The 26,267-nt window shown below is 53.6% G+C and overlaps 2 protein-coding genes across 3 annotated transcripts in view; one reads left to right on the top strand and one right to left on the bottom strand.

Moving 5' to 3' along the window:
* The window catches only part of SORCS2 (sortilin related VPS10 domain containing receptor 2), a 502,479-nt gene that overhangs the window by 279,611 nt on the left and 196,601 nt on the right, over positions 1-26,267 (bottom strand). The window lies entirely within an intron of this gene.
* Positions 4,815-7,414, top strand: PSAPL1 (prosaposin like 1). Its single transcript, XM_063108609.1, has one exon. It carries the CDS (start codon positions 4,845-4,847, stop codon positions 6,408-6,410), a length of 1,566 nt encoding a protein of 521 aa, XP_062964679.1. The 5' UTR covers positions 4,815-4,844; the 3' UTR covers positions 6,411-7,414.

Genomic DNA, 26,267 nt, shown 5'->3' on the forward strand with positions numbered 1-26,267 from the left:
TTTACACAAGTGTGTGTGTTTGCCAAAAGTCACTGAATTGCACAGTTAAGATGTGTGTATTTTATCTCAACAGAATAAAGGAAATGTATACAAATACGGAAACTACTCAGTAGGTTTTGCTTTTCACAGTGATATGAAGCAGCATTTCTAAAACCACTTTTTTATATTTTAGGGTTTGGCAAATGGTAAACATATTACAGATGAGAAGAGCCAGGCTTCTCGTTGTTGGCCGGCAGGTTAGAGATATGGAAAGGGAGAGGCTGGAATGTGCTCTGAGGTGCTGGAAGTATCGGTGTGAACTTGTGGTCTGATGATGACGGACAGATGGATGAATACGTACATGGACGTGTGTGCATCTGTGTATACACACATCTGTTTCTATATCTGTGGACCTATGTTTCCACATTGCTACTTGCAAACATCCTGCCTCCTCCCTTCCTCCTGTACCCCCTGTCAATAAGAGGTGGGGTTTTCACTCTCTGCTCACTGAGAGGGCCTAGAAGTCATGGCAGCATGGTGGCCATGAGCACATGCAATGTCCAGATCTTGGTCTCTAAATATCATTTTCCTTGGAGGACAGGCTGGTTCAAGGAACACGCAAGATGTGCCTGAAACAGTCCTTTTTTTTTTTTCTTTTTTTTTTGAAGCTGGCTAGTATGGGGATGGACATGCACCCTTGACCTTGGTGTTACCAGCACCACACTGTCCCAAGTGAGCCAACTGGCCAGCCCAAGCCTGGAACAATTCTTGTGCCAGAAAACACAGAGGTGCTCAAAGAATGACGGCACATGTCAGAGAGACACAGAACAGCTCGAAGGGGTGCCGCAGATCACATCTGGAACAATTTAAGCATCAAAAACAATGAATGATTGTTTTTGTAGTGGGTTATAACCTATTAAACGAAATCAAAAATAATAAGTAAAATAAAATAAAAATTCACGAGTCTTTATTTCAAGAAAGAAAGAGAATAGAGAGACAGGGAGGGAGGGCGGGGAAGGAAACACTTTTTTACAGCAGAATGCAAACTAATAACTACAGAAGAAGGAAGGTGGGGCTAGAAGACATGTGTGAATGCTCAAAAGAGTGGCTGAACGCTTAATGAGGGGCAGAATATTTACATACCCTCAAAATACCTTTCTAAATATTACTCCTTAGCCACAAGAGAAAAGTAGTGACTTTACAGAGGAGGAAACTGGCAGATCTTCAGCAGGTGATCAAAGATCACCGCACAGGGGTACAGCACGTGACTCCAGCATGAGGTTCTGAGAAGACACAGAGCCACTCGGAGGGGCTCCCGCCCGAGGCACAACCTGGATCAGTCACGAGCAAGCACCCGGGTGGACCCAAACGGAGGCACATTCTACAGAACCACCGGCCTGGACTCCAGTGTCACAGAAGACAAAGAGAGGTCGTAAACGCTCCAGAGGAAGGGGACGAAGGTGCCGTGACCAGTAAGTGCACCCTGTGAGCCTGGCTCCTAGTGGGCCTGGAAAATAAAACGCCAGCGTGGGGTGGCATGGGCCCCACCAGTTGAGCATGGGCTCGGCTGTGGCACAGTTAGGGGACAGTACTGCAGCGATTTTGATTTTGATCAAACACACTGTGATTATGTGAGAGCATGTCCTTGTCCTTAGGAAACACACGCGGAAGTAACTGGGTAAAGGATGCAATGTCTCTATCTACTCTTAAGAGGTTACGAAAAAACTATATGCAAATATATATGTGTGCGGATAGATGGATGGATAGGCAGACAGACAGATGGGGGGACAGACAGAAGAGAGGAAAGCAGCAGGGGGGAGAGCAGGGAGAAGGGTGAAGCAAACAGGAAAAACGTATCTGGGTCAAGGGCACTCAGAGTTCCTTGTACTGTTTTGCCACTGTCCTCTAAACTAGAAATTATGTCAAAATAAAACATAATCTCCTCGTGGTATAGTAAGAAATATATTTGGTCTTGTCCTCAGTACCTGGCACAGAGTTCCTAAAGCCCTTGGAATTTCCTGAGTGACAGGAGTGTCTTTTGTTATTCACAATGAACCCCTTTGACCACACCTGAGTTTACACTCCTGAGATGACTTAGGTTGGGGCCCCTAGGTGACCTCAGGATGGGGGTGGTCACCAGAAAGACCAAGCAATGAGAGGACTGGAACTTGCAGCCCCACCCACTAGCTCCAGGAAGGGGTGGGAGGTGCTGGAGATGAGGCTCTGTAACAACCCTTGAAAAATGGGATCTGAGCTTCCAGGTTGGCGAACGCACGGAGGTTTTGGGAGGTGACACACACAGAGAAGGCACAGAAGCTCTGCGGTCCCGTCCCTATACTTTGCCCTGTGCATCTCTTCCATTTGGTGGTGCCTGAGTTCCATCTTTTATAATAAACTGGTAAACACAAGGAAATGGCCTTCCTGAGCTCTGTGAGCCATTCTAGCAAATTATGAAACCCGAGGAGAAAGGGAACCCCCAATTTATAACTACTCGTCAGAAGTATGGGTAAAAAACCTGGGGCTTGCGACTGGCATCTGCAGTGGGGGCCGTCTTGTGGCACTGAGCCCCTAACCTGTGGGGTCTGCACTAATTCCAGGTAGTTAGTGTCAGAATTGAACTGAATTGTAGGACACCCAGTCGGCATCCACAGAGAACTGGTTGTTGGTGCTGGAAAACACCCCACCCTCCCCAAACAAAACAGATGTGGAGCAAACAGAATTCCTAAAATGCTGCTAAGGGGAGTGGGAACTGGTCCAGTCACTTTGGAACACTGTCTGGCAGTATCTACTCAACACATGCACACTACGCCCCAGCAATTCTGCTCCGTGATATAAATCCAACAGCAATGGGAAGACATGTGCCTCCTAAGACATACACAGAAATGTTCAGAGCAGCAGCATCCATACTAACCCCAAACTGGAAATGACCCAAATGCCTATCATGGGCAAAGCAGATCGATAGAGTGTGGTGTATTGACCCAGTAGAATTCACCCAGTGGAATCCAGTCCACCCGGTGGAATCATACCCAGGCATGAGAATGTCCACTCTGCAGCAATTCACGGCAGCATGGATGAATCTTACAAGAATAATGTTGAGCCAAAGAAGCACTTAATAAGTGGGGCATTGAGCTGGACCCAAGGGATGAAAAGCCGAGACAAATACTCCAGGCCTCTGGGAAGTACAGCATCCGTGGAAGGAGACCAAGGAAGTGATGCAGGGGCTGGACCCGTGAGGGACGAGCAGGAGGCCAAAGGGTGGCCTGGCTGGGCCCTGGCACGAACCATACCACACCGTGGGGCAGCAGCCTCTGTCTGCTTCAGCTGTGCCCAAAGTCCTTGTAGGGTGCAAGTGGGCGCTCTATAAACATCAGGTGATGGACTGAATGAGCAGCAGGCACATGACCAGCCTGCTGAAATGAATCACCGTGCGCCTGCCTGAGCCAAGCCTAGATAAGGACACCCACGTCTTCAGCCCCACCTCTGTGTAAGACCTCGACAGGCCAGCTAGCTGCCGTCCCTGCTGCTGAGAGCACCCGTCTCACCTCTTCCCTAAGACTGTCCCCTCCTCTGGTCCCAAGGAACCACAGTCCTTGGAAGTCATTTAAAGAGCTCAGTAAATGCTCTTTTCCTTATTCTCTTCCCAGCCCCAGCACCCCAGCAGGGAGGGATGCACTCTTTCTACATTCCTCAAAGGAGGCTGTTGCAATTTCAGGCCGGGATGCCTGACCCACGTAGCCAGGGAACAGTGTTCCTACCGAGTATCCAGATTCCAGGAGTCTTTGCTGAGGACACCCACTTGCAAGGCTCACACCCACCGGGGGCACAGGAGGCCCCAGGGAAGCCCCGAACCTCAGGCCCCCTGAACTGCCCACTCCCTGGGAGAGTCCAGTGGGGGTGGTGAGCTGTTGCAACTGGGGCAAAGGCGAGGCTGGCTCCGGAATTCTCCATGCAATGACCAGGAGACAACTCAAGACACCTGTGTGTATCTGCCCAGCACTGACTGGCCTGCCTAAGAACAGTTTTAAAAACTAAGGAAGAAAAAAAGATGAGATAACAAAAGGCACAGGAATGAAACAAACCCCTTTTGTGTATGTATACTTTCAACAGACACTGAGTGCATGTCTGCTAGGGACCAGCCCACACTTGGCCTTTGGTAGAAGTTTCCAGAATGAAGAAACTGGGCTCAGGACCTTGGTTTGCCCGCAGCTTTCACATACACAGCTGTGTTGTCAATGGGCTCTCTCATTTCACAGATGAAGACGTGAAGCTCAAGACCAGCTCCCCAAACAGCACAACTAATGAGTGCCAGAGCCAGGACCAGAACGTGGACAGACAGCTGTGCAGCCTCAGGAGTTGGCCAGTCATTCGGTTCACTTAATCTTTTGGCAAATAAAGGATAAAACGCTTTTATGCACCTCCCAGGGGTCTCATATTCCAGGAGGGGACCCGGGCTGCAGAAACAAGTTGGGACAGGACAGTGAGTGATGGGAAGGGTACTCCAGATGGCACTGCAGCCAGGAAGGACAGTGACCAGCCCAGGGGCCAGGAGGGCTTCCCAGGGAAAGGGGCCTGGGAGCTAAGCTTTGTTCATATTCAAGCTAGGTTTTGAAAAAGGAGTAAGAATTTATCCAAAGGAGAAGAGGGAAGGATGACATTCTGGGCAGGGGGTACTCAAGTGCCAGGGTAAAGAGACAAAAGCCAGGGAGACTTGTGTAGGGAACACCCGGGCGGGGCGTGAGTCAGGCTGCAGGAGTGGCCAGGGGCGGGGCGCCCTGCTGCACCTGCCCGGGGCCAGGCAGGGGAGCTGGGTTTATAGCAGCAGCCAGGCTGCTGGGTGCACTGGAGCCAGCAAGTCCCTGGGCAGCATGCTGTGTGCTCTGCTTCTCCTGCCCAGCCTCCTGGGGGCCGCCACGGCCAGCCCCACCTCGGGCCCCCAGGAGTGTGCAAAGGGATCCGAGGTGTGGTGTCAGGACCTGCAGGCAGCAATACTATGCGGGGCTGTGGGGCACTGCCAAAGGGCCATCTGGAGCAAGACCCCTGCCAAGTCCCTGCCCTGTGATGTATGCCAGGATGTGGTGGCGGCAGCTGGCTATGGGCTGAACCCCAATGCCACAGAGTCTAACATCCTGGCTTTGGTGCTGAAGACCTGCATGTGGCTTCCCAGCGAGGAGTCTTCAGCCAGATGCAGGTGGATGGTGGACGCCCACAGCTCAGTCGTCCTGAACATGCTCGCTGGAGCCCCAGGCAGTGGCCCAGCTCAGGTGTGCACTGCGCTCACCCTCTGCGAGCCACTGCAGAGGCACCTGGCTATCCCGGGGCCAACCTCCAAGGAGGATGTGGCCGAGGCAGTGGCTCCATTCATGGCCAAGGGGCCTCTCAGCTTCCACCCTCCCCAGATGCCTGGGGGTGCCGTGTGCCTCGACTGTGTTAGGCTCGTCTCCCGGCTCCAGGATGCTCTTCAGTCCAACTTGACCTTGGCAGAGGTGAACATCCAGGAGCAGTGTGAGTCCTTGGGCACCGGCCTGGCTCTCCTCTGCAAGAACTATATCCGCCAGTTTTTCGCCCCTGCTGAGCAAACACTGAGGCTTCTCCCCCCGCAGGAGATCTGCGGCAAGGGGGGCTTCTGCGAGGATCTGAGGGGACCTGCCCACCTGGCTCCCGTGGTTGCTGTGGACAGGGTCCCCTCCCTGGAGCCGGTGTTGCCAAGGAAACAGAGCGAGGTTCAGATGACGGCCAGCCTGACCTGCGAGGTGTGCATGGACGTGGTCAAGCAGCTGGATCAGTGGCTTCTGTCCAACAGCTCCGAGGTCCTCATCATCCAGGCCCTGGAGCGGGTGTGTTCAATAATGCCTGCTTCCATCCTCCATCAGTGCATCACCTTAGTGGACACCTACAGCCCCTCCTTGATGCAGCTGGTGGCCAAAGTCACCCCAGAAAGAGTGTGCACGACCATCCGACTATGCAGCAGCCGGAGGCGGACCCGGGCAGTCCATGGGGCTTATGCCACCGCCCTGCCCCTATTGATGGACGAAGAGAACCAGGGCAGCTTCTGCAACGGGTGCAAGAGGCTGCTCAGCGTGTCCTCCCGCAACCTGGAGAGCAAGAGCACCAAGCGGGACATCCTGATGGCCTTTAAGAGTGGCTGCAGAATCCTGCCACTGCCCTACATGGTGCAGTGCAACCGCTTTGTCACCGAGTACGAGCCCGTGCTCATCGAGAGCCTCATGGACATGATGGACCCCATAGCCGTATGCAAGAAGGTGGGGGCCTGCCACGCCCCCAGGACCCCGCTGCTGGGCACCGACCAGTGTGTCATAGGTCCCAGCTTCTGGTGCAAGAGCCAGGAGGCCGCCGAGCTGTGCAATGCTGTGGAGCACTGCCAACGCCGTGTGTGGAAAGAGACGCCCTTCCACCCCGGAGACCACGCATGAGCGCAGCCACCAGGTATCCAGCACCCGATAGTGCTGGCCCAGGAGGCTCCTGTATCCCACGGGTACCTTGAGGTGGGTGCTGTCCCCATCCCCATTTCACAGATGAGAAGCTGAGGCTGAAAAGGAGCAGGCCTGAAACTGAATGCCAGATATTTCTGATCCCAAAGAGCTCCATCTTAACAACTGTGCCACAGGCTTTGCCCTCGCCAATGTGTTTAACAGGCTGGGACAGACTGAGATGCACCGCACACCCAACCCAGACAAGACTGCCCCATAGTCTCCCACGCTGCGATGGCGCTGACGGTCTGGGGCAGCCTGGCAGTGCCTCAGGTGCCCCCATCTGCCCCTTGCTGGATGAACGTTGCTAGTGGGGCTGATCCCTCCTGTTAACAGCACAGGGCGTGGGGCTGGGTCTCACCCAAGCCACCATGGCTCGCTCAGGCCAGAGCTCCTCAACCTGGGTCACTGGAGGTGGCTTCCCAAGGTGCGTTGACATGCGAGTGTCTCTGGACACTCCTGGGGAGGAGTCTGGGGCTTTGGCCATATTCTCCAAGTGGTGCTTGGTTTCAGAGCAGTCTTCCGATGTCCACCATGGGGACCCTCTCCTGGCACCCCAGACTCTCAGCCACCCTGGTCACGAGCAGAACAAAAGTCTTGGGGTGTGATCAAAATCAGGAGAGCAAAACATGTCGGGCAAAAGCCCCAGGGGGACAGCCCAGAGGGGCCCTGGAGAGGCCACCTGGGGTGCGTGTAGCCACAAGGACGGATGGGAGCCATGAGATGTGAGCAAGTCCCTCTGCCCGTTGGAGCCTCAGCTTTCTAATCTGTAGAATGGGGATGATCACGCCGGCCTCACTGGGATGTTCAGATAATTCAAGACAACGTCCTAGAGATCCTTCCCCCAGAGACCAGCATCCATCGGGCTGCTGGGACCAGCAAGACCCATCTCGGGAGGCCAGGGCGGGGGTTCCCAGGAGTCTGGCTGTGCGAGAGCTGTATAAACTGCGAGCCTTCAGCAAAGGTGTTTGCTGTGTTTTTATCCTCGTGGAGGGCCATGGTGCCAGAGCCGCTGCAGCAGCCCCCACCCTACTAGGTGTCCCCTTCAGGGGGCCTCCGGAGGCTCACATCCTGCTCAGGCCCCACTGAGGTTTCCTCTCACGCTGTGTTGCCCCCGCACACTGTGAGCCCCTCAGGGACAGCCACTGGGCATGATGCCCGCTGTGTCCTCATGCACAGCAGGGGGCCTGTGTACAGTAGGTGCTCAGACACTGGTGGGGCGCACATGCATCCCTGTGGCAGAAGCCACCACTTCACGTGAGGCTGGGTGGTGTGGCCCATTTAGATGAACTCTCCTTCCCAGTGGCCACACCTGAGCTCTCAGGTAAACATCCCGGCCCACTCCATTGCCCTAGGAACACAGGCGTGCTTGGCCTGAGTCTCTGGCTGGGCAGACCTGGGCCCGACGAGGACGGCAGTGGGCTGGGGATCACACTGACCCACTACAAGGCCGTAGGAAGGCAGCTCCATGTCAGATCCCCAAACACAGAAGCCTTGAGCTTGTTGGACTCACTGTCTACTGAGACATCCCCTGAAGGCCACCCCCCTCCAGGAATGGCCCTAGAGGTTCTCGGTCTGCTGTAGGTGTCCCCACCTGACAAAGTCCTCTGGAAGGATGAAGCTGCAGTTCGTCCTCTGGCCTGGCTGTGAGTCTAGGGGGACACTTGCTGACAGTTGTATGTGACATGTCACAGCTTCCCTAACCTGAAACTTCCCTGGAGACATCACTGGTCACACGAGGCCAGCCTGCTAGAGGCCAGGATGAATGCTGTGTCTCCCAGGTGACCCACCTACACAGAGCTAAGACACTATTCTTGGCTCTTTGGCCCTGGGGTCACCCACCTTCCCCAACCCAAAGCTACCTGCAGTGGGCAGTCAGGGTGGGGTCTCTCCACCTGCCCCTTCCCTTTACCCACCCCCACCCACCACCTGGGTGCCAGCTTCTCCCACTGACCCACTGACTGAATGCATCCCCAGGTGCCGTTTGTCCATGATGACTGTGTCCTGGAGCACACCTGGAGATGACCCCACAGGTCCAGCTCTGCCCCTGGGGCTGGCTGGGACCTGGTCCTGAGCAGAGCACACACCCCTCTCCTGGGCACAGGTGGCCCACCTGACCCCTCCACTCTTGCGTACTATTGTTCATCCTGCACAAAGCCATGGAGCCCGGGGCAGGTATCACACACCTCCTATCCCCTGGTGTCCAGCACTGGGCACCCAGACCATGGTAGACACTCAGCCACCATCAGCAGCCTTCGGGGCTAATGGCAGAGGCAGGAGGAGTGAGGGAGGGGACACTGTGTGACATCAGCAGCTCCGTTTAGGATGAACAAATCCATCCAAGCGGTGGAATGGCTGCTCCGTCCAGGGCCTGGAAAAGGCTTTTCAGGAGAGGGACAAGGCCAGCAAGGCAGCCCTGTGACTGCCCCACTGCAAGAGGGGAAACCCACCCCAGCGAGAATGGGAAATCAAGACAGACACTGAGCACGGAGCTCCCAGAGGCGGCGACGTGGCCGCACGGAGGAGATGCGCCCGGCCTGCGATGGGCCAGAGGGTTCTGCCCTGCCGCCCCAGGTGGACAGATGCCCGCACCTTCTGCCAGACACCTGCCGGGTTCCTGCAGATGCCATCATAAGCTAGAGGCCTGGGATGCGCCAGAAAACCTCCAAATGGTGACCCTCAGTCTTTCTCTTCCAGTCCAGGGCGTAAAAGTTTTGGGGGGTGGGCAGGGAGAAGGGTTTGATTATTTGACTTTTGTTTGCTTGAGACTTTTCTTAGAGATGACGTATTGGTAGAAACTTTGACCAGATATAAGTACATACAAACTCAGGGCTCCCCTGGCAAATCTGGAAGAGCGGTCAGTGTGGACTGCCACCTTCCAAAAGCAGGAATGTGTGAGCCCACGAAAGACACACTGGGGAAAACCCACACTGTACCTTCTCTCTTTCTCCCTTGACTTTCTCTTTTATCTCCAGGGATGACATTCAAATAATCTCCCTTCCAGTGAGGAGCATGCCTGGAAAAGCTCCCCAAGCACATGTGAGTCAAGGACAATGACCACGGTCACCTGGCTGGGGTCCCTTGCCTGCTGGGCAGTGCTCCAAGAGCTCTGTCGGCTTCACTCATGGCCTTCCACAGCCACCATGAGGAAGAAGCTACTCTTAGATTATTCCACAGAGGTGGACACTGAGACCAGAGAGGTGAAGTAACTTGCCCAAGGCCACACAGCCAGTAGAAGATGGAGCCAGGAGGCAGCAGGCTCCGGAGACTGTGCTCTCGATCCTTGTACTCTCTGCTCCCAAGAGGCCCGAGTTCAAGTCCTGCCTCCACCACTCAGTGGCTGTGGCCTCAATTTCCTCATTCCTAAATGAGGCAATCCGCACCTCCGGGGTCCTTGCAAGACTGATACGCATGCACAGAGTGGGGCAGGGGATTTGAGGGTCACATCTTCCCATTAGACAGCTGACTTTCTTGTTTTTCTAGCTCACTGCTTAAAATGTGTTTTCAGTGTTACACTTTTGCATATCTTCCTCTTAAGACACTATGATTTCCAGGTCTGATACGGCCCATTGACTTACAAAGCACCTTAACACCCTCTGCTGCTGTTTTCTTATCCTTTCCCTCATCACATTCCTTTTAGATGTGCTGAGGCCTCAAGACAGAGATAGCAGGGCGCCAGGACACCCAGCTGCTGTGAGTCCCCAGCCAAAGTGTCCACGGGGGTGGGTAGGGACAGAGCGGCACCCGGGAAGTCGTCTGCTCAGCCCCCGCCATTCGTTCCCTCACAGGCAATCCTTCCTGCCTAGAGCTCTGGGCACGGGTGTGTGTGTAGGCGTGTCACTGTGCACACACACTCTCACGCACGCTCATCTACCTGGGCTGTTTTGTAGAAAGTCAAAAGTCAGGGCTGGTCAATCCCGACTCTGCCACACCCACAAAAGCCCTTCTATTCTCCTTTCTCAGCCTCAGTTTCCTCATCTGTAAAATGGCCACCCAACCCTGACTGCCCCCCAGCAGCACGGCTACTGTGAAAATTAGTCACGTTAGTGGGAGCACTTAGTGAGCCAGCTCCCCGGCTCAGCGGGACTAGTGCGGGGCACCTCACTGGGGTCCCCTCCCCCTCCCCTCCCCCTCCCCTCCCCCCTCCATCACAGCAGCAAGAGCGCCCCTGATGGAGTGTGAGTCGGGCTCAGGTCAGAACCTGCAGCGAGTGCCCCTCACTCAGTGTGAAAGCAGACGTCCTTAACAACCTCCAGCGCCGCCCCCGGCCCTCCCCCGGCTCCTTCCTCTCCAGCCACCCCATCCTTCCAGTTCCCACCCCAGGGCCATTGCTTGGCCTTTCCCTCTGCCCAGGCTTGGTCCTCTTAGCCCTCTCTGGGGCTCACACCTGCCCTTCAGAACTTCACCCAAAAGTCACCTCCCTGGGAGGTCTTCTCGGTCCCCAGACACCCCTCCCCACCCCCAGGCTTATCTCTGTCTCCGTGGCCCTCCGGACATTGGCACACTGCTGACTACTTGTTCAGCTGGTGCAACTGCAGCTCCAGGCAGGCAGGGATTTAGCCTCAGTGGGCCCTGCTGTATTCCCGTCAGCCAGGACACAGTCCTGCAGAGAACAGGGCTCCGTGAATATTATATGAATAGCGGATGCTGGCTCTTATGTGACCCTCACCTTCAGCCAAACCTCCCTCTGTCTGCCCCTTACATGCAGAGATCACCAGCACCACATGCTGCCCTGGGGCCAGATGTCTCTGAGAAGGCCGAGCCATGACCGGGCCTTCCAGGTATAAAATATGGATCCCCCATCTTTCAATAAATGAAAACAAATCAGTTCTGCTTAGTTCCAGTGACCTTCCCAGGGACACTGTGTAAAACAAGGGCATTCTCCATGGCCTGGGCGAAGCCATGGCTGGACGGGCTGCATACTGAGGACCCAGAGCTGACAGGTGCATGGGCCTGGGTGTGCAGGGACCTGCTTCCCCCTGAGAGCCCTCGAAGCAGACCGCTGGGGGAGTGCCTGATCCTCTCAACCCTTCCCTCTGCCCCCTGCATGATGTGTGATCACTACTGTCAGAGGCAGGTCACAGGCACACATCCAGCTCCTCGGCCCCTCCCCCTCTCTTCCCCTCCCCCTGCCCTTCCCACCCCTGCCTCCATCTCCTCTTGTCCCACTCTGGTACTCGGTCCCATTCTGCTCCAGCTGAAGCCCGGAAGTGGATGGGAGTGGAGCAGGGGGCAGGAGGCCAGAGAGGGACCGCACTCCTTCCTGGGGCCCCACAGCGCGGGCCAGGCCCCAAGCCCACACTCAGGTTACATTTAGGGTGGGGTGACAAACAGCTGCATTCAGTGGCTCAGAGCCCTCTAGGAAAGGACTTGCTCTTCCTTACAAGAGGCTCCTAGTAATGCTCCACACACCCCACACTGGGGACAGTGACCCTTAACGCCACCCTCAAGGTGAAAGCAGTGCCAGAACTCCCCTCAGGACACACAGAACTCTCCAAATCCAGGCTCTAGCCATGACTGAAGGCAAGTGAGGGCTGGATGCGCATTCATGCCGTCGCACCAGGCCCCCAGATGGCCCCACTTTCCCCGCTCCCTTCCCCTCGAGACCTTCCACAGCCAGCTTCCACGTCCTCATCGCTCTGAAACAAACACATCCCCTACTGCTCTGTGGGGGTTCAGCCCTGACTTGGCACAACTGGATGTTTCTGGAAGCCACACCATAGAGCAGAGAGAGCACAGAATTTGCAGATGGGCACACTGGATCCCCATTTGGCTACTCGCTGGCTGTGTGACCTTGGGCGGGTTACTTGACAACTCTGAGCCTCAGTTTCCCTGAGAGTAGACATGGATAGTGAAGGTACTCTGATGGGATTTGCCCCTTAGGGGTTAAGCAAAGCGACCACGTTGGAGCGCACCCCAGTGCCGGGCACACACAAGCACCAAAAACTGGTGTTCTTCCTATAGAGCAGGTGACGCCAACAGCCCTCCCTGATGTGAACATCTGCAGCCCCTGGACAGGGACAGCCCAGACAACCCCGGCTCAGGGTCCACACTGGCCTTGGAGAGCCTGTTGGCCAGAAGACCACTTACGCCCTGCCCTGGACAGCCCCGTCAACGCCTGTCTGTTGAGGTGAATCTAAATTATGAGGTTGACAGGAGACTCTAAGAGGCCCAGGCGTGGGGGCAGCAGGACTCTCTCTCTCTGTCTCCCTCTCCTCTTCCTCATTATTTTACTAGTACTTTCTCATGGGGGTGGGAGGTAGAGAGAGAGATTATGGGGGGAGGAATCTTCTTTCTGAGTCTTGCCTCCAGGAAATAGCAACTACAACACTTTGAAAACATGGTGCTTAATAACGGACCCCCAAGAACAGCCACCCTCAGCTGAGCGGTGTGTGCTGGGAAGGTCCCTTCACGAGCTGGACAGTGGTGGGAAAAGTGGTCTCAGGAAAGCAGACCCAGGGATTCCTCCCCAGGACAACGTGGGCCCTGGCCACCACCACGCCTCCCTCAGCAGTCAACTCCAGGTGCCCTGCCGAAGGCTGCAGCCACGGCGAGAGCTGCAGGTGTGATTCCTCCTGGGGAAAATATGCTCAAATAGCAAGCTAGGGAGATCCAAACCCACAGCCTGTCCCATTCCTCCAGGGTCTCAGAGGAAGACAAAGCGCTGCCCCCCTAGAAGCTCTGGAAGCCTGAGCTCCACGTCCAACTCTCCAGGACTGGACCAAGACTCCTCTGTGCCTCAGTTTCCCTTCTGTAACCAGAGGAGGCTGGACTAGATGGGCACAAGCTCAAACCTCCCCAGGAGACCAGGCGTGTGGACCACGGCAGAACCTGGGCTCCTTCCAGCGGCCTGTCCCAGCCCCGATGCAATGGCCTCTGACTTCCCCAGTGAGGTCAGAACCCCAAGCTTCCTATGTGAGACCTTGAGACTCCTAAATGCTGATAGCTCAATTTAGTCACTTAAAGTCCTCCGCTGCCTACACCAAGCACGCCTGAAGATCAGGCTGGGCCCCTTCCACTGTGAGATGAGTGTGACTTGGTGTCGCCCCCAGACAGCTGTGTGACTGATGAGAAGTCTTGGACATTTCTTTCTGAATCTTCAGCCAGACCCAGGAAGGGACCAGCTTCACTCTGGCGTCAGGTTCCTGATCTGGGAGAGGTTATGTGTGGCTTGTGCCACCGTTGTTTATTTAGGACAGCAGGAGTCATTGCCACATACGGGGAAAGTTTCACCACTCCCAAACCGGCTCCTCAGGCTGACATTCCCGTGGACCCAGGGAAACAGAAACCACGAGGACAGCAGGAAGGGAGAGAGGCACCTTCCACGGCAAGACCCTTTATCTGGGTGTCTTATCTCACGAGGGACAGAGAGCACGTGCTTGCCAAAGGCCACTCGGGCCAGTCCTATGGGACTCTGGGCCAAGAGTCACCCCTCACCGATCAAGGGATTTGGGGCGTGCAGCAAGAGAGAGGACCCGAGGCTCTCGCACCGCTGGGCCGCCTGTCCTCGGCTGTGGTGGAAGAGAACCCGATCTCTGGAACGTGAAAGAGTAAAGGAAGTGGGACGGAGGGTCACGTGCAGGCTTCGAAATCCAGAGCGCTCCGCTTTGAACTGCACGCACCCCACTTCCCTGCGCTCCGACCTTCACCAAGATCCCCCCGGACTGGGGGAGGCCAAAGCAGAGACAGGGAGACCAGTGAGAGGCCACAATGGTCGTTCAGCAGAGAGACAGTGTGATGGGAGGCAGAGGCCAGGACTGCAGGTGGCTGTCCCAGTGCCCAGTGGACAGACAGAGACGCTGGGCCTGTGGCTCTGGGATGCACACCCACTGCACCCCACCCCTCTATACCACACACGCCATGAATGGCCATGTTGCCTAAAGACTGCCAGTGAATGGGGCTTCCTAGAAGCTGGGCACCGGGTTACGTAGTCTACATCCATTACCTTGACCCAACAACCCAGGCCATGCTATTAGCCCCATTTGACAGATGGGAAAACCTGGGCTTAGAGAGGGGAAGTGATTTCCCAAGACCACACAGCTAACAGGAGGCAGAGCCAGGACTGGAATTCGGGTCTCTCAGGCCATCAGACCTCTGTGCAATCTCTTGGGAGAAGGGAGGGAACGGCGGGGACTCTGGGGCTGCAGGGAACCCCTTGAAATATGCGATGTGCTGGGTCAGAGGCATGGGATCAGGATGCTTCCTCTGACACACCACACAGCCCAGAGCTCAGAATTTTAACTCAAACACCGTGTGGGATGGGAAGGGTCAAAGCTGCGGGAGGGTTCCAAGAACACGCGCAAGGTGGAGGCAGGCCCAGGGCTCTGTCTCCATGGAGGAAACGAAACCAGACAGAAGGGACGGCGGGCGCCTGCTGGTGAGCAAGTGCAAAGGGCCGCCCTGTGCCCCCTGCATCCCCGTGGATGGGCGGAGGGGCCAGCAGCGGGTTCCACACCAAGCCCAGAACCCACTTGAGTTTTGCGTGGCACCGCATGCACCCCTGGTGGGCTGGCTGGCAGGCATGACTGATGAGGTCCAAGAGAGGCCTCAGCACTACAGGGGCCCCAAATCCCACAGACGCCCCAGGGGTGCCGCTGCAGCAGCTTTAGCCACAGAGGTGGTGGCTGGTCTCAGGGGAGCTGCTGGGCTCAGAAAGACAGAGCCATCAGAGCTGCAAACCCTCTGATAACACCAAAGCCACCTTCCCTGCCCAGACTTGAGCACCCGCTTTCCTGTGGCCCATGAGGTCTGCCTCTGGTTGGGTGAGGAAGAAGCTTCCAGAACCTCTCCAGTTCCTGCAGACACCCATGGGCCTGCTCTGCCTGCTAGACCAGAAAGAACACTGGGCTCTGTCTATATACCAGCCATGGTTATCACTTAGCCAATCCACAGCTTTGTGCTTCCCCTGGATTACCTCATCAAAGGCTCACATGACCCTGCAAGGTGGGGAGTGTCACTGTGCCCATTTTACAGGTGGGAACTCTGGAGCCCAGCGAGGGGAGGAGACTTGCCCAGGGCCCCTCAGCCAGTCCATGAGAGCCTGCTTCACTCTCGGGTCTGCGCACTACAAAGTGAGCAGTGCTGCTATGGCCGGTTTCCACTGGATCCAATGTTCACAGCCTGTTCCTCTTCCCGCAGGCACATGGTGGCTACATCTCCCAGCTTCCCCTGCAGACAGAAGCAGCCAAGTGACTGAGTTCTGGCCAAAGGAGGGCAGAGGTCTCCCAAGTGTAATCCTCCAAATTCTCTTGTCCCCTCTGCCTATCCTGGTCATGGGGAGGGGAGTATACCACATGATGCCACATGATGGAAGGAACCTGGGTCCCTGCAGCACTGCTTACAGGAGAGTTGCCCAGGAAGCACCTGGCTAGGAAGACCCATACTGGACCACTGCATGAGTCAGAGAGAAACTGCATCGTGTTAATCACTGGGGCTGCTTGTTACAGCAGCTAGCACACCCTGACTAATCCAGCTTGCTACCTCTCCATCTAGCTTCCATCCACGTTGCCCTGAGGACCCAGCATGTCTCAGCCAAGTCCCTGGACCAGTGCACAGGGACTTGCTTATCTGAGCAGGGCTTGCCCATCTGCAGTTCAGACAACACCAGCTCACCTGGAAGAAAGCTGATTCAAAAAGCCAATGTTAGCAGAGAAAAGCAGAGTAACTGATGAGCTTCCACAGGAAGAAATCTGTGACTCAAAAGAGTATGGGTTCTTGATTGCAAACACTTGCAGATCTGTTGGTAGACAGGGCGCTGGAGACCTAGACAGCTCACTGCAAAGGCTGAATGAAAACCCCTGGAGTTGGGCCAGGTCAACCAGGCATGGGCTAGATTCAATACAGGGTCCATTGTTGTGATCTCAGAAGCACTTGCGTCCCTGCCATGTCTTTCCCAACAAGGCTCACACAGTCTTTCCTAATACCTCCAGTGTCTGAGGCCAGCTAGTCCCCATGAGGGCCCTCCACCTGGTGGACAGGCCTTCCCTAGATGGAGTCCTAGAGCCCAGCCCTGCCCTCTGGACCCCACAGCACTGCATGCCTCCCGACCCCCTGGAACAGCACTCAGCATTCTAGAAACAGCCTCACATCCTCCCTAGACCTTCTCTTCTCCAGACTGAACTTCCCTACTGGCAAAAATGCCACGATTGTCCCTTCCCTGTATCCACACTCCTTTGCAACAGCCCCTCCATCAAGAAGTGGACTATCTGCCCTCTTCTCCCCCCGCCCTCCCCCCCTCCATGAACACAGGCTGGTCTTCCTGCTTGCTTTAGTCAACACAACATGCAGGAGTGATGCTAGGTGAGTTCGAGCCCATGCCTCAAGGGTTATGCGCTGCTGCTCTTACTTGAACCTCTGCAGGTGCTGTGTGCACAAGCCTAGGCTAACCTGCTAGAGGATAAGAGACATGGCCCAGTGGCCCCCACATCCACAACAACAGCCACCCAAGCCCCAGAAGCAGAGCTGCCAAGATGCCTGGCTGCTGACTACAGAGGCGTGAGTGAGCCGGTGAAGAGCAGAAGATCCACCCAGCCGAGCCCAGCCATAGTGTCCACCACAGAATCATCAGCTAAATGAGCAGCTGTGGTTTTAAGTTGCTAATTTTGGGGGTCATTTGTTATGCAGCAAAAGCTAACCAACATATCACCACTCCACTCCTTCAATGGCTCATCCTGCAGAGGGCACAGCTTCCAGTGCCCCTTATTTCTGAGCTACACCTTTTGAGACATGACACTATTTTTATAAGGTTCTTTGTGAAGTGGAGATGATGACCTCTGTGATCCACACAACCTGCCGCCCCCCCACAGCCCGCCTCACACTAGGCATCCCCCCACCTGTGGTCTTTCAACTTTGCACAGGTTGTCTGCTCTGTCTGAAACACTCTCCGCACCTGCTGGCTAACTCAGGCCCATTCTGAAATCTCGGTGGGTGTCCCTCCTCCAGGCAGGCCATTCTACCCTGGGCTCATCTCGCTGCCCCCACATGCACCCCCACAGCACTTCATCCACGAGGGACAGCCCACGTCACTGCTCCACATCGCCCAGGGGCTGGTCTGCTTCCCGCTCAAACATTGGCCCTGTGAGGGCAGAGGCCGCATCTGTCTCATTCAGCTCTGCACCTCCCAGTCTAGGGCCCACCTGGACACACTCAGCACTCAGCAAAACACAGGAGAAAGGGAGGGAGGGCGGTAGGATGGAGAGGAGGAAGGAGGGACCATGTTGTAGATGGGTCAGAGCACCCAGCTCACGGCACCCGAGGTAGGCAGAGCGCCTGGTAAGTGATTCATAAGTGTCAGGTCATGAAAACCAGTCACAAAGCTCCACCTCTTCCAGGATCCTTTTAACTTTCCACGCGCTTACCCCTTATTTTCTAGTGTTATCAACTGAAAATGCATTGAGCACCAAAGCCCCCTGAGAGGACTGCTCCCTCTAATCCCTCAAAGCCCCTCCCAGGCACCCTATGCCCCGGGGAGCCTTCACTTGCCCCTACCCCCAAGGCTGCCTCAGGGGCCTCCCTCTGCTCACTCCCCTTTGAACTGAGAAGGGCGATTCACATCACTGAGCCCCCACAGAGCAGGGACCACAGGGGCACACGCCTGTGCAAGCTGAGGCCCAGCAGGGTCAGCAGCAGCGAAGGAGGTAAAGGGTGACATTCCAGAAGAGCAGGTCCCCAATCACTACAGACCCCACAAAGCACGCTGCTCACCCCTCAGCAGACCCCTGGAAGGAAGCAGACCCATTTAGAGGTGGTCGAACAGGCTTAGAAACAGCGAGTGACTTGCCCAAGGTCACGCACAAATGGCAAAGCTGGAACATCTAGAATTAGGGTGCCCATAGTTCTCCCAAACTATAACAGACATTAGCTTTTACCTGCCAACAAAATAAGGTTTGTAGCATAATAAAAACAGAGACATGTCTTAGACTCTTGTGCTAAGCAAACTCCACCAAGAGGAACCTGCTGCAGGAATCCCTGTTTGCAGATGGGGCTCAGAGAATGACTGCTCCCAGCGCCTGCCAATCCATGGCAGCGCTAGGAGCCCAACCAGCCCTCACCCCCAGATGCCACACAGCCACCGGCACAGTCCCCAGAGGCTGCTCGCCCTGTAAACAGGTTTATGGCTCCATCCTTCAAAGCACACTCAAGAGAGGTTTATTATATAAGAGAAAACAAAGACAGTTTTTTCATACATTCTCCACTCAGGAAGTTTTATTAAAATGCAATAAATCTCCAGATCAGTGTGACTTTAACACAAAGGGCAGGACACCTAGCTCTGCTCCTCTGCGGACACGTGTGTGTGCGTGCGAGTGTGTGCGAGTGTGTGTGAGGAAACACAAGGAACAGGACTCTGCACTCCACCTCTGTCCTTTGAGGGCCAGCCCCATCGAACACCACTTCTGCATGGCCAGCTGGCCTGAGCCCTGCCTCCCTCCACCCTGCCGTTCCTTCCCTGCTGTCCTCTGCAAACACCGCAGCCAGGTCTTGCTCTCACGCATGAGCCCAAGTTACTAAAAACCTGTGCGTAGCTCCCCACAGCCTGCAGGACACAGCCAGGCCTCTTGGGCTGGCACACGGGCCTCCTCAGACTCACCGAAAGAACCTGCCACTGTCCTCCCCGACTTCACGCTTCAGCCACTGCAAACTTCTCAGGCTCCCTCCCACACTGGGCAGCTTTATGCCTCTGTGGTTTTTCACATCATTTTTCTACTGTCTAGAATGCCCTTTTCCTATCACATTTGCCGGGAAAACTCCTATTCATCCATCAAAGCTCAGTGCAGACACCACCTGCTCTGACATGCCCAATCACCCTCTTCCATGGGTGCCTCAACACCAGATGTTGGGAATCATCAGTCTCTTCCTTTACTGAGGTTGGTGTCTCATTCATGGCCAATCCTAAAACCTGGTAAAGTGCCTAGCACAGAGGAGACACTCAAGAAATGTTTACAAAATTAGGTTATCTAAAAATGTGTCTGAATATCTTGTGTTCAATCTTGGTGCCCCCAGTCAGGCCCTCAACTGAGAGACAACGTCCAGCTATCACCTCTGGACACCTTCCTGTTCTGTGTGCTCAGCAGGATAATGTCCCCCAAAACACATCCACATGCTAATGCCTAGGGTTTGTGCACACGTCACCTGACATGGCAAAAGAGACTTTGCAGGTGTGATTAAGTTAAGGACCTTGAAATGGGGAGGTTATCCTGGATTATGCAGGGGGCCCGTGTAATCACATGGGTCCTTAAGAGGGAGAGTCTTGCCAGGCTGGGGTCAGCGAAAGAGATGGGACAACTAACGAAGGGTCAGAGAGGGAGCGTCACCGGCTTTGGAGTCGAAGAAGAGGACTGAGCCAAGGAAGGCAGGAGGCTCTGTGCTCCAGCGCCAGAAGCTGGAAAAGGCAAGAAAACAGATTCCTGCCCCAAACCTCAGGAAAGGAGCACAGCGCGGTCAACCCCTTGGTTTTAGCGCATTGAGTCCTGGTTGGAATTCTGACCTCCATAACTGTGAGATAATATACTGTGTTGCTTTAAGCCACCAAGGTTGTCGTGATTTGTTGCAGCAGCAACAGAAAACTAACAAACACCATGTGCCAGCCCAGCTGTTTACCAGGGGCCCCCAAACCCTGGGCACCTCTCAGCCTCTGTGCCCATTTGCCCACTGTGCCCATGTGTGGATGGCCGTCCCCTGCTCCACCTGCCTTTCTCTGCCTGCTGAACCCACTTCCATGGTCCCTCCTAGGGGAACCTGTCCCGGCATGCCCTGGGGTGGGACTGGGCCCCACACCCCCTGGGGCTCAGCCACGCTCACAGTGCTCCAATATGGGGTGGTGTCTTAGATCTTCTCTCTCCTACTGGTTGGTGAGATCCTGCATGGCAGAGCTCCCAGTTCTGTTTGTTCTGAATCACTGATGCCAGAGCAGTGCTCGACACTTTGCAGGACCCTGGAAAGCAACGGGTAAATGACTGGGCCTGGGGGTATCAGGGTCAGAGGCCTCCATCCATTAATGGGATTTATAGAACAATAAACATATCCTTGATTTGCCTTGTCCAGCTTTCCTTTAGCTGGAGATATATCCATACCAGGAAAGGAGGTAGATCTCACATTTATATTATTTCCTCTTGCCTAAGTGGCTCTTTAATTTCTCTGTTCCCCAGTAACATCAATAACAGCCTCAGAGACAAACCCTCCACACGCTCAAACACGAACTGGAATCCCAGTACCCAATAACCCAAACCCAGCATGCAGGGGAGCAAGTCCACACCCAAGAATTCATCCTAAGGAAATAATCAGATGCATGGGAATAACGTATTCATTACAGCTTTCTTTACATTTTTACATTAGTGGAAATTGAAGATGACCCAGATGTCTAAAAACGGGGACTTGGTTAAATAAACAATACCGCCTTCAGATGAGAGTATATTAAACAGCCATTAAAAATAGCAGTTGTGAAAATATGTGGGAACATAAGAAAACGTTTAATACATAATTCAATTGGGATTCGAAATTTATAAGACATGTATATATTTGCATCTTACAAAGGCTTTTGAGAATATTCATCTTAAATACGAATAATTTTAATCTCACGAGGTGGGGTTAACACAAGGGATTACTTCTATGCCGCATTTGTTTTACAGTTTCCAAAATTCCCATGATGATCATGAGCTATAATTATAATATTTTTAAATAATGTACTTTTTGAGGGAGAGTTTTCTGGAGAGGAATCTCTTTAAAAATGGTTAACAGCATTATGCATTTCCTGTTTCCTGTTTGAGGAAATGCGAGGCGGTTTCTGCTGAGATTCGTGAGCAGCGTCTTGAAGATTTGACTCAGTTCTGCAAGCCCCTGGGCCCTCTCATGAGAGGGTTCCAGAGCTTCTTCCAGGCGCAGAGAACACAGACACCCAGATGCTAGCGCAGTAGAGACACGGGGGGTAGGGGGACAGGCAGGGGCTGTGGCAGAGGTCCTGGGACAACACTGGGGAGGCAACTGACCTGCAGGGGTGGGATGGGGGAATTGGGAAGGGCTCTCAGGGGGAGGGATGGGGACGCAGCGGGGGTCTCAGAGGAGGCTGCTGAGGCCCAGCAGGGGAAGCACAGGCCTGCAGGGGGTCGCCAACGTGAGGTATTGGGGGTGGGGTGGGGTGGCGTGAGAGCTCTAAGGGGAGGGGACCAGGGAGAGGTTTCGAGGCTAGACACAGGCCCGGGAATCAGATCATCACCTCTAAATTCACAGGCTCCGGTCCCCACCGAGCATCGGTCTCCCATTGCTCAAAAAAGCACCTGGGCCGATCACACGAACTGGGAAGCCAGCTACGGACTCAGAATGTGCAGGGTCGCCTGCGTGGGCAAAGCTGTCGTCCTGGCAGGGAGAGAAACCAGATCCCCCTGTAAACTGTCAGAAAGCCGAATTCAGAACAAACGCTCTGCCCTGGGCAGAGACGGCCAGGACCCTGCAGAAGAACCTGGGACCACTCCTGCTCCCGCTTGCTCTTCCCCGAGAACTCTTCTAGCGCCCAGGGATGGCCATTTCAGCCTGCGGAAACAGGGTCAGACGAGCAGCACGCAGGAGGGAGGGAGGACAACATGCGGGGACAACACTGGGGGAACCCAGCTGGGCTGTGACTCTCTCAGGGCAGGGCCTACAGCAGAAGCCAGGACATGGGCCTGGCCAGAACAGAGAAGAACGGGGTGTTCCCACAGTTTTCCACGGCCAGCAGCTGTGTCTGTAAGGATCACAGAAGGGTTCCTGGCACCTGCTGCACAGATTTGACAGAGCTAGGCAGGATGGATCTAGGGATGGTGGGGATGAGCTGGCTGGGAGCAGACACAAAAGGCCAGCTGGTTTCGGCGGTGTGGAAGGCACCTTGCAGGGACAACCACCCTGGAAGAGAAGCGAGGCAGTGGTGCCTGGGAACCAGGGTGACTCTTCTCTCAGGAAGTCTTCCCTGATTTCCACCTCCTCTTCTCCAACAGAGTCGGGCTGTCTAGTGCTTCCCTGGTTCTCTCAGCCCTTCACAGTGTGGATTACATGCCACCATCCTATGCTGTCTCCTTCTCTGTTCCCCTAGTAGACCCTGAATCTTGGTGTCAGTTATCATAGTCTACTACAACCCAGAGCCTGGATGGATGGATGGATGGATGGATGGATGGATGGATGGATGGATGGAAGGATGTGTGGTGAGTGGATGGAAGGATGGATGAATGGATGATGGATAGATGGACGAATGGATGGATGATAGATGGACGAGTGATGGATGGAGGGATGAATAGATGGGTGATGGATGGGTGGATGGATGAATGATGGATGGATGGAAGGATGGATGATGGATGGATGGAAGGATGGATGGACGGATGGATGGATGGATGGATGGATGGATGCGTGGTGAATGGAAGGATGGATGGGTGGATGGGTGATGGATGGATGTATGGTGGATGGGTGATGAATGGATGGATGGATGGGAGGGAGAAGGAGAGAAGCAAAGGTGAGAAAGGAGGGTAGAAATAAGGGAAGGAGAAAAAAAGATAAATGGAAAGAAGGAAGGAAACATTGATGGTTGATCAGATGGATGTATAGACAGATGGAAGAGAGGGAGGGACGATGGGGGAGGGGGAAAGGAGGAAAGAGGCAGGGAGGGAAGGTTAGAAAGCAGAGAAGACGGTGCTAGTGATGAAGGGACGCTTGGAGCTAGGACCAGAGGAAGGGCAGGTATTACTGTCAAGAGGAAGAGAAGAGGCTGGGGGCGGGGCTGGGGAAGCTAAGGGATTTCCTCAATTCCTGTGACCTCTCAGTCACCACAGATCTTGTCCTAGGGCAATTTACAGGCACCTCAAGGCCTCAAAGCCGGACCTCATCAAACTGTTGATTTACATTGAATTATTTATCAAATAGACTCAAACCCGGAAAGCTTTTATGTCAGGGCCTCTCTCTAGATCCCTACCTACTCCGAGTCTTGTTTAAATCAAACTCAGATCTCCGTGGTGACTTTTAAGCAAACACGGAGAGAGACTGATCTGGGAGTGAAGATGAAGCTGGTGAAAAGCCAGAGGGACGTTTAAGGGGATGGAGGAAGGAAGGCAGCAGACCTCTGACACCTACTAAGCGCCAAGTGTTCTACACACATCATCTTTTGTTGTCTTTGTAATCACAAGCCAGGCTTGTGTGGAGGTCGTTTAGCTAAATCATTGGGCTCGTTTAGAGAGGAGGCCCAAAGAGGTCACCAGGAGCCAGAAATGAGACCAAGGTCTGTCTATGGCACCGACCACATTGCAGCTGGGACTGCGGAGGACTTGCAGCTCCTGTCACCAGTCTGAGGGCAGAGGTCCTGCTACAATCTGAGGCTGTTTTTCTCTAAAGTGCCCTCTTTCTGGGCAACCAAAGGACAAAACATATCACCTGTTTCATCTCTCATCTGAAAACTCGCTACAAGAAGGACCCTATCAGCAATAGTTCTCGGCAGCCCCACAGTCAGTGCCACAGAGAGATACGCTGTGGCTCCCACACTCCCGCACACGGCTCTGTCCTTCTCACCCAGGACAGTCAAGCTCATGGACATCCCCCAAAGCCAAAGTCTGCCTCATGGAGAAGGACTTGATGCTTCTTTATATCAGTGAATGTCAGGAAGTTTCTGTGGCTGTTTTGGTTCACTGCTCAAATTCCTCCACCTCTGCATTTGCAACACATAATGCTAAAACTCTATGCATATTTATTAAAAGAGGGGGAGACACTATAGGAAGACAGAACCAAATCTGATTTTAAATAGAACGATATAATAAAACAGTAACATTAGAGGTAAACGGAAGTGATATGAAAATCTCAAATACCAGCTCTACCAGGATGCAAAATGTACAAAGCAGAGTTTCCCATAATTTGTTCTGTGAAAACCCAATCCCAGGAAATGTTCAGCAGAAAAAAAAAAATCATACTTAAACATTAAAGTGTATAAATAAAATAAAATGAAAATAAATTAACTTAAGTTAAGCAAATAAAAATTACATTAAGATTTTAAAATGAAATAAAATTTAAATAAAATAAAAATGAAAGATTATGGGATCAAATGAGATCGGGAAATGCTACACAACCTCCTCCTGGAGAAGCATAATGTGCATTTGAATATCAGACAGCTCGATAAATCCTACTGCAAGGAAATCTGGTTAACTTTCTTCTACTTAGGTTTATTTATCAAATATGACCATAAAACATGCATTTTCTGGAAACACTATTTGCACCTGTGATACTTTAAACTATCATTCAGGAAACATTCCCCTCTCCGCTCCCCCAACCTCCTTGGACTGTACTCCCCTCCCTGATCGATGTGGGCTTGACCATGTGACTTGCTTTGGCCAGTGGAATTTCAGGAAATAGGATGTGCACAGAAGCCTTAAAATGTCCTGTGTGGTTGTGCGTGGCTCTTGAGTTCCAGTGTTCTGCATGAGAAGAACACACGCTGGTGGCCTCAGTCTTGTTCCTGTCAGCTTGGGTGCAAGCACAAACACATACGGAGGAGACTCAAGCCCACCAGCCTGCAGCCTGACATGGGACCATCCAGCCAAGCCCTGCCTAAAGCAACCAAACCACAGTCAACCCAGGCGTGTGAGAATAAATGCTTAGGTATGCCGCTGGGTTTGGGGTGGCTTGTTACACGGCATGATTGTCATGGTAGCTGACTAATACACCATCTCACAAAACTGCTGTTCTAAGAATCGTACTTTGACCCATAACCGTGGCATGATAAAACATTCTCAGGAGGAAACCTTCTTAGAAGGCATTGGAGAAGAATAAATGGCATAGGCTAAGCACCACAGACACGTTTGGAGGCTACACATCTTAAAATTCAGGGTCCTGGAGGTGACTTGGGCTATTCACAGTGAGGAGGTAGGGTTAAGAAAAAGCTAAGCAACCTGACCGAAAAAGATGAGCACAGACATGCACAGGGAAAGCAGAGAGGAGGAGATCTGAGCAGCCAATAAACACGGGGAAATATGTCCAATCTCACTAGGAATAAAAATAAAACAACAGTGAGCTACATCTCACAGCCACTTGAGTGCACACATGGAAAGTCTGAGGACTCAAGATGCAGAGCAGACACCATTGCAGACAAACCAGCAGTGGGTGGAGAAAGGAGCCGCACAGCCCCAGCCCACACAGGCGTCGGCGGGAGACCCACGCGTGGGTGCTCGCTGCAGCCCCGCTGGGAATAGCATGATCCTGGGGGGATAAAAATCCTCAAGCTCCCACAGCAGAGGAATCATAAATCAAGCAGGTTCCATGTGCTCCACGGACAAATTACCAAAGCAAAGTTGGGGAGATAAATCAAACTTCTAAAGGCAGCATGGTGTCATTCATCTCAATTTGAAAACAAGCTGAACAGAAGAACATATTGATTGCAGGTAGACAGGTATGTGTCTAGCCACAATCAACATAAATTATGATTTATATGTTGTGTTCTATATTTTTTAAAGAATATGTTTTATATTTAAGATATAGAACACCAACGGGGATGGTCCACACCAGTTTCAAGATAGACGTTACTTCTATGTAGGCGATGGGGGTGGGGATGGCAGGACGGAGGACAGCTGGGCTTCCTCACGATCTATTTCAGCGTGTTTATTTGAGAGAGAGAAATCCCAGGCACATATGGAAAAATTAATACTGATTACAGCTAGATAACAGGTACTGAGCTGGACTAGCTTCTGCTGTGCTAAAACACTGTTGCCCTAAATTTCAGTGGCTCCAGCCACACTATTCCTCCCCATCCATTAACCCAGACTAACTGCAGGGAGGCTGGGGAGGGGGGTCGTGCTGGATTATTTA

The sequence above is a fragment of the Cynocephalus volans genome, chromosome 9, assembly GCF_027409185.1.
Source record: "Cynocephalus volans isolate mCynVol1 chromosome 9, mCynVol1.pri, whole genome shotgun sequence".
NCBI classification, from domain to species: Eukaryota; Metazoa; Chordata; class Mammalia; order Dermoptera; family Cynocephalidae; genus Cynocephalus; species Cynocephalus volans.